Here is a 12,717-nt window from a genome sequence, read left to right on the forward strand (position 1 = left end):
TTAAAGTATAGACAAATTGAAAATGCGCTCCGGTGCGGCCCGACTCCAGCCGGTCGGTGGAAATTGTACATTATCCCTGACTAAAGAGATCGGTATATTTTGTCTATGATTATATATTCAACCTCTATTTAGATATCTGTCTGTGCACATACCTCACCCACAGCTATTTTTTCCCTTTTCAGTTGTGTTTGCTCTCGATCCAGCGTAACCGGTTCTCTCATTAAATGCGGTTAACAATCGCTTTTTTACTCCAATTACTCCAATACTACGTGTAGCTACTAAGTGTTCGAATCGCCATAATTTTATTTCAGGAAATACCTTGAAGTCGAGATCAAAGCCCACTTGATTGAGTTTTATTATTAACGCTAAATAAGAATGTACCTTTGAGTACTAAAAATTAGATGGCGGAATCGATATAGGTAATAAAATTGAATTTTGATTGTATTACAGGTATAACACATTTAAATCTGATTAGGATTGGAGCGATCATATTCCCCGAAGACCTCAACAAATCTTATTACAAGTGCGCGTGGGGTCGCCGGGCTCTCTTCTTCGGCTTATTGCTTTTCCTTTTGCTCCTTTTATATCACTATTCGATAGAAATTTTATTTAAATTTCAATTATATTTTAGATTTTTATTTCGTTCCTCTATTGCATGAACCAATTTTAATTTTGCTGTGCTTGCTCAAGAAGGCGATTTGATTAACTAATATTAAACTTTAACATGATTATAATAAGAACGAATAATCTTTGTGAAAAGATAATATAACATAATTTATTGTATGTTTTAGTGGTAACGGGGGTTTCCTTGTTCGTATGTAACGATTGTATTTTAATATTCTACAGGGGTTTTGAATAAAATACAGTGTTGTGCTCAAACACGTTTATTTTCTGTTTGTTTTCAGTTTGGGTGCTCCATTTTTTTATTTCTTTGTGTCTTTCTTTAAATTACGCCTTAATTCTAATAATAGTTTAGGACTCGGGAAACGCGCACAGCCTCCGTAAATGGGCAATCGGGAGCTCTATGCACTTTCCGAGGCCCGGGCAATGAGCTCGGCAAAATAAATAATAAAATAAGGTACATACAAAAAGGAAGTCAACGAAAAACCATCCGATGGTTATCACACGCGCACACACGCTCCACACTGGAGGGCAGTCTTACTCGTACACCTATAATATCACTAGCTATACAGAACACGGCGCAGCCGCGTGCACTGATCATTGGATTTGGCTGTGGGTTCACTCGAACTGCGAGCTCTTCAGCTTCTTGACGGCGTTGGTGAGGTGTAGCATCTCGGTGTTGAGCTGCCAGATGAGGGTCTCCAGCTTGTCGACGGAGTCCAGCACTTCCACGCGCTCCGTGTGCGGGTTGAAGCGCACCTCGAACGGCCGGGACATGCTTGACACCCAGCGTCTGTACGATACAATATTCCGCAATAAATATACGATACGAGTAAATCACATAATTATAAACGCACTAATCTTTTGCGAAGAAAATGAATTCCTTCACCAACGTTATCTTTAAAACTTATTTGTTCATCTGTGTCTGGACCAATCTCTGGATAAACAACGGTGCTAGTTGTGTCAGTTATGATAGTTACCTGAATTTTTCTTTGGCGTCTTCGAAGCTTTCAGCGACGTAGTAAATCGGCTGGTACTCCTGGTCTTGATAGGGTTGAATAGAGGTAGAGGCAGGCTCGAAGGGTCGCAACTCCGGCTTGTCGCTGAGGGCATGCAGGAGCTCGCCGATGGACGAGAGGAGGGCCGCGCCGTACGCCTTCAGCTGTTGATTCTCTTTGCAGAGACCGAACTCGACAGTGAACCAGTATACCTGTGAAAAAAATCTTCATATATCTCAATGCTTCTCTCCATACACGTATTTCCAAAAAAATATTCGCTATTGCATTCACATTACAATAAATAGAATGGTGATCGCAATTCGCAATGGCGTTACATGATAGGTCAACACAACAACAACTAGGTAACAGGAAATTACAACTCTTTGGTACTTACGGTGGATAATTTTTCGATTTCAGCGTCCGAAGCACCAAGGGAAGCCAGACCAATTTCTTGTGAGAATTGAGCAAAACTAGGATCAGCCAAAAGCGGAATGTGTCCAAGTAGTTCATGGATGCAATCACTGGAACAAAGAAAATATGATTGGATATTTCAATTTTCTAGTTCCTATCTTTTAAATGGTAAATTTTACTAGCTCAACTCAATATTTTGAGTGGCTTGTGATTCAATAAAGTCCCCTTTCTCGCTGGAAATAACCTAGAATCATGGTCAAAGTGCGACGAGCAACATCACAGGCACTTTATTACTTCACTTAACGAGGTTACATTTTCATCAGGCTGCTAAGCCCCACTCTCAAAGAAAATGGGTTGTATTCATTGAACGATTAACTTGTGATATTAATAGTTCAACAAGCTGTAAAATCGATTTGATGGACCCGATCATTGTATAATCAATTGATCACAACATGAATATTTTCATCACACTTGCTCGAAAAAGATTTTATTTCATGCAGGCGTACTGAAGGACGAAGGCCTATATTGTTCCCGCGGGAGTTATGGATTCTGAAAAAAAAAGCTATAACTCACGAGTTATGGCTTTTTTTTATTATGTCACTAATTCATACGAACCAAGTAGTTTTAAATGAGTTTTACATTGAAAATACTAACGTTTATAAATTATTTTTATGTGTATGTTTGAAAATATTTAATTTGATTAATTGAATACCTAGCCGTTTAAATTATTTTTTACACAATTTTCAATTATGGCTGAATCCGGATGGGTCTGTGCCTTAGAATCCTAAGCTGCCAAAACAAGACAATATGGCAAGAATGATTTCGCTTAAAATTTAGTTTTTCTTCGCAAGTGTGATGAAAAACATTGTGTGTAATTCCGGGAGTAAAAATATTGTTACTCGAGTTTTTAATTCACTCCAGCCTGTGGCTGATAGACTCTCGTACAATATTTCACTTACCCCCCCACGTTGCACAATGTACTATTATAGGCTGTTTCATTCCAGCAACCGAAGTAAATCAAATGACAATCTTTTGCGTTAAAACTTTTACGTCACCCTAGGCCCGTAAGTGGGATTTTCTTCCCGCTACGCGAGGAGAAAATCTCACTTCCTGGCCAAGGCAAGACGTAAAACTTTAGATAAACCACGGGCGGTAATTCGTAAAGCCTCAGATCGCATATTTATGGCCCTCACCTTCGGTTCGGTCCACAAACACCTGCGATGTGGAGCATTCACGAATTCACCTCCCTAGGTATGTAATGTACTATAAACGTGTCAAGCCAAGAGTAATAAAAACGTTTAAATAACAAAATGAAACATGGCATTCTTTACCTTCCATCTTGTGGCCATAACATTAGTAAAAACCTGACCCAACGATAGGTAAGTATATCGGTGAACTCGAAACTGCGTGCATCTAAAAAGTCTAAGATTCTTATCGGAGGACGATCGAGACAAAAAAATCCTCACAGTTATTTCATGTAATTAGTCGGCCTCTTAGGTGCGATTTGGCCCAATTAACATAACATCTACAAGGACGTCTTGTGTAATACATATTTCCGTAAAAAAGACGGGTCAAGGTATAATCTACCTTTTTTAACCATAATCAAATTATATTACCGATTTATCCGTAATGAAGCATACAATGCACGATTTGTTTATCATGTTGACCATGTAATTGCAAATTTAACATGATTATTACCGTTTACTTTTAAGGTTTCTATGGACAATATTTTCCTTTAAAAAACTTTAAGTTATTTTAGCTATTTAAGATTCAAATATTAATCAAATGCGCGTTTTTAGTTCATTATAAACTTACACTGTTTTATTAGCGTAGGTATATTTAAATTTTATAACCCGGAAAACACCCAACTGATTCAATGTAAGTAATTTAAATAATTAAGTAGGCTATATAGTGTCGCGTCAATGAACTAATTCATAAAACAGCGTCCTTGATGAAAAAAGGAAACAAATTAACCTTTTAACTGCCGTAGTCTGATATATAAGACAAAACTTCGTGTAACTTCGTACCGGCGGTGACACGAGCAAGCTTGATGAAAAATTCTAAATGGTTAAAAGGTTAAAGATTCATGCGCATATCTAGTATTATTTAGTGGGTAGTCATAGTGGTATACTTACGGTTCAGGGGTGTGGAAGGGCGAGTTGGCGTGACGCACGTACTGCGTGGACTGGAAGACGCGGAAGGCGAGGGAGGCGAGGAAGTCGCGCGCGGTGAGCAGGCCGGCGGCCGGGCGCAGCGTGAACCCAGTGTGCGTACGCAGGAAGTTGCTCACGTGGTCCAGCTGCGGGATGCGGTGCGGCACGAAGATGTCCGCAGCTTGCAGCTTGCCAAAGGCGGCCTTGTATTCAGCGCATGCGTGCTTAGGCATCAGGTCCAGCACGGTGTTGAATACTCGCATCCAGGTGGAATTCTCCGCCTCGGTGTAGGTAATGAATGGGATGGGGTCGTTGTACTTGTAGGCGAACGCGATCTCGGCGATCTCCTTCCTGCGCTCTCTGTAGTCCTTGTCGGCGAAGCCGGGGTGGTTCATGTCGAGCTCGGGCTCGTATTTGGTCATAAGATGGTTGCAGTTGTCGAGATCGGAAGCGTGACGCGGGAACCAGGGGGTTTTAGAGGAGATGTTGTTCTCGGAGACGAGGTTGACACCGGCGAAGGCGGTGGACTGTCGGAGGGATCTGATGAGCTGCAGGAGGTTGACGCGGGTCATGCTGACTTTGACGAGCGCATCAAACTGGACGCCGGTGACTTGAGATGGGCGAGTCTCGAGGTGCATGACGGTGCCCTTGTAGTTGTCGATGGTCTTGAGGATGCGCGCCAAGGAGCCCATGCCGTCGCGCATGCGCAGCAACAGAGCGGCTTGCTGGATGGCTTGCTCTGCTTCCGGGGATTCGCTAGCTGCGTTTTGCAGAATCACTTCTTCCTCGGTCAGAGTATAATCTGCAAAAAAAAAATTGATCGATGATGATGATGAAAATTGATGATTTTCAATCGCTGAACGGCTTTCTGACATGATATTCATAAAGTATACATATGAACAAGAAAAAATATTTCCAGAAACATACCGTCATCTTTCTTAGCGTCGTCCCCAATGTCAGTATCAGCTATAAAAAATATAAACCAACGTAAAAATAAAGAAAATATAAAGTTAAAAATGATAAATAAAACCAATAAAACAAAATGAATTACCAAGGTGGCCGTTCTTCGTATCATCTTGCTGAGTGCCGTCCTCCACAGTTGGGGATTTATCGTTGGTGCCAAGTAGAACATCATCTTGGATGAAATCGGAGTCCAAGCTAGAGTCTTGATCAAAATAATTAAACAAAATTAAGAAAATAACTTAAAAAACAAATAAATAAGTTAATAAATCCGAGGAGATAAAGGTTTTGTAGTTACCATTGGCACGGGCACGAGCCTCTTCAAGTACACTTTGCTTGGTTTGTTTGACAACCAGCGTCTCAAACCTGGCGTCGTCTACCAGCGAGCGCCGGCGTGATGGGTAGCCGTTCTGAAACAATGCGATATCAAATTTAGCGACAATCCTTTACACCGTTAGTAGATACAAATAACTATAACTTCACGCTTATGCCGAAAAAAGGGTAATAGGAATGAAATTTGTTGAAAATGGTCTATATTCACGAGAACCTCTCCATTATAAAAAGTACGCAATAAATGACGGTTAATTTGTCGTGCATTTTTAAACATTTACTACCTACTGTTTAAAATCGCCACGAGATTACGCAATTAAAGTACTTATGATGTTTATTTTAAGTAAATAATATACTATACTAGAGATATTGGTACACTTTTACAAAGATAAAACTTGGATATATAGTAGGTACATACATATATTTAAGACCTACTAACACGTTTGATCGGAAGCGTTGTTAAAATGTGTCCGACCGATATCGACAATTACAGTTAGTATCGTCAACAGTTCAAGATTATTTTAAGTTATACTTGGTCAAGCAGATCTTGTCAGTAGAAAAAGGCGGCAAATTTGAAAAATGTAGGCGCGAAGGGATATCGACCCATAGAAAATTTGAATTTTGCGCCTTTTTTTACTGACAAGATTTGCTTGACCAAGTATAACTGTTTTGATGCATACATACAAAAAGTGAAAAAAAAAGTAACAATAATTCCGAAACCTTTTAATATTATTATACCAAGGAACCCGCACACAAAAGGCTCTCTAAAAATAGGTTGATCTCCTAAATCCTTATAAATATAAAGCGGTCACATCGCATTATATTTCATGTGCGAGCAGAAATTGCTTTTACGAAGTTCCTAAGCTTATTTCCTGAGTGCGGGCGGGTGTAAAGTGCTGCCATTACCACTACGGAAACGCCATCTCGGGGAGGGAGTCTTTCAAAGGAACGCCACTTTCTGGACCACTGACTCTCAATACAAGTTAGGCCAATTAAAAGTGTCAATTAGGACAGGAATTACTAGAGTATAATTTCGTTTTCAAAAGTTTAATAGTGTGCGTAACCTACTGTACTCTAAACGAGCTGAACGTACTCAATTAAACTTTTTATAATGTAATGGAGCATGCATATTTACGTGTAGTATTGGGTTTTCCCGATATCGAAACTGGAGAATTAGTTTTTTACGTACATAATGTTAATTAAAAAAGGGAATCGACAGATTTCCTGAGCTCGATGACGCGTTCTTGGCTGGTTACGGCCGCACAAGACCTAGCATTTTCCACTAGAGTGGCCGCGCGACTAACTATGTCAAGGGTTGCGCTTTAAGGTAATCATTCGCGATTGTTACAAGCAGCACTGAAATGATGTAGGTATTCTTCGATGTAGATAAAAAACTAAATGCAAAAGGTTGACGGCGGTTGACGACTAAAATTCACTAAGTGTAAAACAAATACCTATCTAACAACGCTAAAAATTAATGTATAATTACATATAATTATATATATATACATATTAGATTTGAATCAATAGCAGACATACTCGTATGTAAAATTATACGTATATAATGAAACGAGTGCACAACTGAGTTCTTAACTTTTAACTGATTGTCTATCGATTTATACGATTAGGCAAGAACCTTTATTTTTTATTCGCGCGAGTTAACGTGCAATGTAAAATGACGATTTTAACACAAATTGAGTGTCTCAATAAAACTGCGGAAACAATACTGTCGAGCAGTAAGGCTCGAGTCCACCTAAATGGAGCGGGTTGGATTCGGAATCCGGTAGATAGCCTTGGTGTGTCCGAGTGGCCACTTCACCGTTCCAATCGGCCGACGGGTAATTAAGCGGAACTAGAGAGCACCCGGACCTACGTCCCTACACGAGTACCGACCGCCCCACAGGCGCACCTACAAACCCATCAATCCAACAGACTCCTTCACTATAACAATCCCCAAATTCAATCCACTTTATCACACATATCGGACTCATTATACCTTTATTTTAGGTGATGTGATTGTTAACCAATACGTATTTCCTGCAGTTACGCGCCAATTACCTATTCTATTCTAGTTTTTCCTTGAGGATGATTTTGACCGCGGTGCGGAACCTCTAATTGGTCAAGGGCTTATTCGACGACCTCGAGTTTGTTGTAAACATTGATCTTATACTTCACGGTAGTTAGCACTTTGTGCATTGCGTGACGGTATCATATTAAGTCTTTGGAAGCTGTCAGATTGCCGGCTAAAAATGAACACGTTCTTTGTTGGCTAGTAGTGTTTGTCGTTTTGCAGTGTGATAGAATTTTAACGATCTTTACTATTTGTGGTAAAGTCGGTGAGCGTCGCACCTGCCTTGCATTCCGACCTTCGTCGGTCAAGGAAATACAATCATTCAAGCCTATTTGTAACAAATTACTAAGTGTTGATTATCGCACAGCACATGAGATTAATACAATCAACAGTTTAACAACATCGCATCGCATCGCAGAAGTTAATGGCAAAACAGAGTCTGCATTTCAAACAGGTTTTCTGATCTCGAATGTTTATATAGGTAGGTAATAAAACAATATAATTTCGCACAGGCTATCGTGACCTACCAGACCTCGTAAACAGCCTATCGCAAAAATGATTGTGGTTCACTAGTAATTGCATTGACACAACGAAATCATTATCACAATCATGATATAATCACGACTTGAATATTTACAATGGTAATTAATCTTCTTGCTAACAATGATGAGGCTATTGAGTGTTTTTTTCTGCAGTAGACTTTACTACGTACTTTTAAATGATAAATACAGTTTTACCGAAACGGAGTAGACGGGTCATCCTTACAAATTGATCTTTATCATAATTATCTATCACAGTGCAAGCAACTTCCGACATTAGTCACTTCAATTTCAATTTACAATATGTATACACGCAGTTTCTATGAACTTGGAAATCATAAACAAACAAGATTAACTCGCGGTTCATCATCTGGAAAATTAAATCTCGAACTCTTTAATTTGTACATTAATACCTATTAGGCATTGTTTTGTTGATTATGCAACGTGTCACACGATATTGTGAATATGCCGAGAAAGTGTATGGAGGTGTATCGCGTAACAGCGAGGTAATTGTCTGTTGGGATAATTTTGTTAAACGAGCCCTGCCGCCGGTGCTGTAATATGCTCTCAATATCGCGGCAGAAGCACTTTAACAGATGGCCCCGTGATTTCTTTATGTAATTCAGGGGAAAAAAGCTACATGCATGTACGACTTTATTATAATTACGCATCGAGAATAATCTGTTCATGCCGTTTGCGCTTTCACGCAATCTCTTCTTCTCGGACGCGAATGTATGAATTTTAGAGTTTGTAATAAATTTTAAATAAAAGCACAAGTTATTTTACATATTTGTCAAGGCCGGTTGTTTTGAGATTACAGCTAGGATACTATGATTACTGTGTCTAGGCAACGTGCGTGCATTGCGGAGGTCGCCAGTTGACAATGAGCACGAAACCAAAAAAAAACCTTAGTATTTTGTCTTATAATGTGTTATGTCTATTCTTATTGCCTGACCAGTCGCGAATAGACAATCGGTATGGTTAGCAGAGATTATTTTGACAGATATAAAAGCCTTTTAGGTCAAACCAAAGTCAAGGTTACTGTTTCTGTTTACTATTTTGTTGTACTTTAAATTTCAAATGCCATGTTCCGCTGTATCTAAGTGGGTAAAAATTTACTTCTTACACTTTACTAATACGGTTTTTGGGATTTGTTTAAGTTCCACAGATATTTATCATCGGATTTGATATGATGGATTTGTTTAGTTAATATTAGTTAATAATAAAGTTTAGTTAATAAAGAATCGGGTGAATTGCAAAAAAATGATCTTAGATAAAAACTGTAATTAGTCTCAAGTTAATTGAGTCCATTGTGTTACGATAAAAAACAGTTTTTATTTAAGTTATTACATTAAATTAACTATTTTGGCTTAAGCTGTAATTTTAAAATACAATGGAATCAATTAAATGTGAACTAATTAAGTTTCAATTAAGGTCTTAACTACTCTCAAGGGACAACCCAATATTCTATTATTGATAGATAATATGTACCTTTATTGCACAACTAAAGAAATTACTTAAAGTTTCGGTAAAACAAAATTGACTAATTCAGATGACAGGTGGTCTTATCGCTAAAAAGCGATATCTGCCTTTGGGTAGCGGACTTAGTGAATGTTAATAAAAAAGAGTAGGTGTTGGAGAATCGCCTATGAAATCCACTTCAATTGACACAATTACAGTAAATAAATAAATACATACATATATGAAAAAGCACAAATATAAATAGATATGAAACGAAATATAAATAAATCATAGAGATAAATAAAACAGTAACTTAATTGCTATCCACAGAGTAAGGATAAGTTATTAGTTATTACACTTAATACTCAAAAAACAGTACCTATGAGAGATATCTATCAATAATGATTTTTCATTTATAGATGTAGAATAATACTATATTATGTATTATTTTCTTTATTTAGTTCACTGATCAAATATATTATTTTCTCTATATTTTAGTTCACTGATCTAATATTTAGTAAGCAGCTAGTACTGAAATATAAATTATTGTCTTTAGTACTTGAGCATTATTGTGTTAAGCCTTTCGAGATGCCACTTTTAAAGCTAGTTAAGTCTTCTTCTTTCTTATTGAAAATACAAATTAACTGGCATGTTCATATTTTTTTAACAAGGCTCATTGATTAAGGTTGATCGTAAAATGTGTGATAATTAATAATTAATCATTAACAACTCAAACTGAAATTAACTGAAAGATCCCAAGTATTGAAGAAGAAGCGATGAGTCGGGAATCAAGGGTGACAGGGGACAGCCCTCACCTCGATACTGTAGGACTTCTTGATGGCGAACATCTCGCGGTTCTTCTGGGCAGCAGCAACAGCCATTTCGATACACTCCACTGGGTTACTGGTTTCCTGGGTGATGCCTGAACGCGGGATTCACTGCGCGCTTAGCTAGCTGAGCGTCTGCGAGAGCTTTAGGTCTCGACCACGGGCTTTTGCCTGTCTGTCTACGACTCGAGCTGCTGTCGTATTACGATAGCTAACTAAACTTTGCGATTGCAAATAGACCAATGCATGATGACTGTTCGCTTGGACAGTTTAAATAGTGTTAGGCGCTCGCCTCCCACCCCGCGGCGCCTTTCGTCGCGCGTGCGTCAGCCCGCGCCCCGCGCCGCCAGCGCCTGCAGCGCCCGTCACCACCACCCGCACCCGCATCTACCCTTACATTTTATTTTCATATCAAAAATTACATTAGTTAAAAACTCAAATTAATATTTAATTAAATATTGTGTACAACACAGTAGACCTACTCGCGGGCTGCAGACATGTAAACTTCATTGTTCTTGCATTGGACGGTCCAGAAACGTTAATATATGAATCAGTTTGTAGTAATTATATAGGTGTAACGTACAGAATATTAAAAACGCGTCAATAATTGAATTCCACAGTGTAGGTTACACTTCAGTTTATTTGTAAGTAAATTGTTTTTAGAGGTCCATATTCACACATAATTATAATTATAACCTCAGATTTTTTATACAATCTTGCTTATTGCACAACCGATAAGGTTTTTAAAGATTGGATATGTACGAGTGCTTTACGTAGGTGACATTAATGTATGGGCAGTTGAATTCTAATAATTTGACGTCGTAGCCAGAATCGTGGGCGTCACGACTTGTTGACATGTTTATGTTAGTTAAAATCGGGACATTTGTATCTACATCCTTTTAAAAATCCTTGTCCGGATCTGGCCTTGCTACTCGGAAGTGAACTGCTCCATTTTAACAAAACTGTAAAGTAATGTCATGCGGTTAATACGCGGAACAGACCTGTCACAGTTTCATTGAATTTATTTATTGATGTAAAATAAACCTATGGTTCCGGCCTACCTCAGAGCTACTGGATGACCGCATAGGCGCATAGAACATGCGACATAGTGAGACATAAAATAGGTACTCTTTAATATAAGATCTGTTTTCAGTATTGTAGGGAAATTTCGGTGAATATTTAGTACATACCTACTTGTAAGATATTAATATATCTGGCGAAAAGGAAAACTCCAATGAATTGTCTAATGAAGATCCATTTGGAAAGGGGCTCTATCAAACCTGGGAGAGAATGGGCTAAATTTAGTCCCCAAGCTGCCCCAAAGCGAGTTGGGGACCTCATATTCAACTGCGCCATCGACTAAGGTACACTTGTTTAATTATGTTAGTTATGTTGCCTACTAGTGACTCTTATCTAGTGAAAACTAATAATATTATAAAACATAACTTGTTCTTACCTTGTCGTTATGATCTTGGACTGCGGAAACAATTAAAGGATTTGCAAGTGTTTCTTTGGTATATTTCCAAACATATAACGTTCTAATTTAAAAACGAGGCAAAATTATGATATTTGCACAGGGTATTTATGCGGTTTTCACCAATCAATAGAGTATTGGAAGAGGAAGGGTTAGGTGTGTAATTTGTTAAGGTTTTGTGTAACCCGTGCGAAGCCGGGGCGGGTCGCAAGTAACGTAGGCACACAATAATAATTTTAGCAGGCTCCCGTACCCGAATGTTCCTGGGAAGTTCTGTCACCCGAAAGGTGGGTGGGTGGCACAGGATTCCCTGCCTCTGGCTTGCCTTAGTCGGCCGTCCAGAGAAGAGTCGCGAGAGCTGCGTTCTCGAGGGTAGATGTGGAAACATAAGTGGCTAAAGTCCAGCGACACCTCTCTCCAGTGACCCTCAGCCCTCACACCGGTGTTGCTTTTGAGCCATCTTAGATGTCACTTTATACGGGGACCCATCTTGTGAGGGCGAGTCACGGTCTGCCGGAAATAAAATTGCATACCGTTTTATTACGCGTCCGGATTTATATCCCATAGCCTATAATTTAGTTCATCACTTTCACAGCTTCTTAGTTCATTTTAGATTCCATCAACTCTCAATAGTCCTACACCCTGGCGCGGTGCGAGCGTCCGCTCGGTGTACCCCTTACATTTATTTAAAGTGTCAAAAGGGACTCTACGTGTTGGCTGACGCTCCGTTTTTATTTATTTACAAAAATGGTACATTTGCATTCGCATTTATTATATTATATTAAAGTAGGGATTAAATGGTTTCTTGTGCTATCTCCTATGTATCGACTAACTAAACTATGCCGGCTTAACATTTTCTGGTAAAGATTCAT

General features: G+C 38.9%; 1 protein-coding gene across 1 annotated transcript; it reads right to left on the minus strand.

Moving 5' to 3' along the window:
- Positions 1–868: 868 nt before the first annotated feature.
- Positions 869–10,631, minus strand: LOC134661475 (tyrosine 3-monooxygenase). The gene is made up of 8 exons (XM_063517587.1): positions 10,360–10,631; positions 5,442–5,553; positions 5,235–5,348; positions 5,111–5,149; positions 4,166–4,985; positions 2,014–2,140; positions 1,602–1,831; positions 869–1,414 (listed from the first exon to the last, which is right to left on the minus strand). Exons 1-8 carry the CDS (start codon positions 10,423–10,425, stop codon positions 1,240–1,242), a joined length of 1,683 nt encoding a protein of 560 aa, XP_063373657.1. The 5' UTR covers positions 10,426–10,631; the 3' UTR covers positions 869–1,239.
- Positions 10,632–12,717: the final 2,086 nt, after the last annotated feature.

Source organism: Cydia amplana, chromosome Z, assembly GCF_948474715.1.
Source record: "Cydia amplana chromosome Z, ilCydAmpl1.1, whole genome shotgun sequence".
NCBI lineage: Eukaryota > Metazoa > Arthropoda > Insecta > Lepidoptera > Tortricidae > Cydia > Cydia amplana.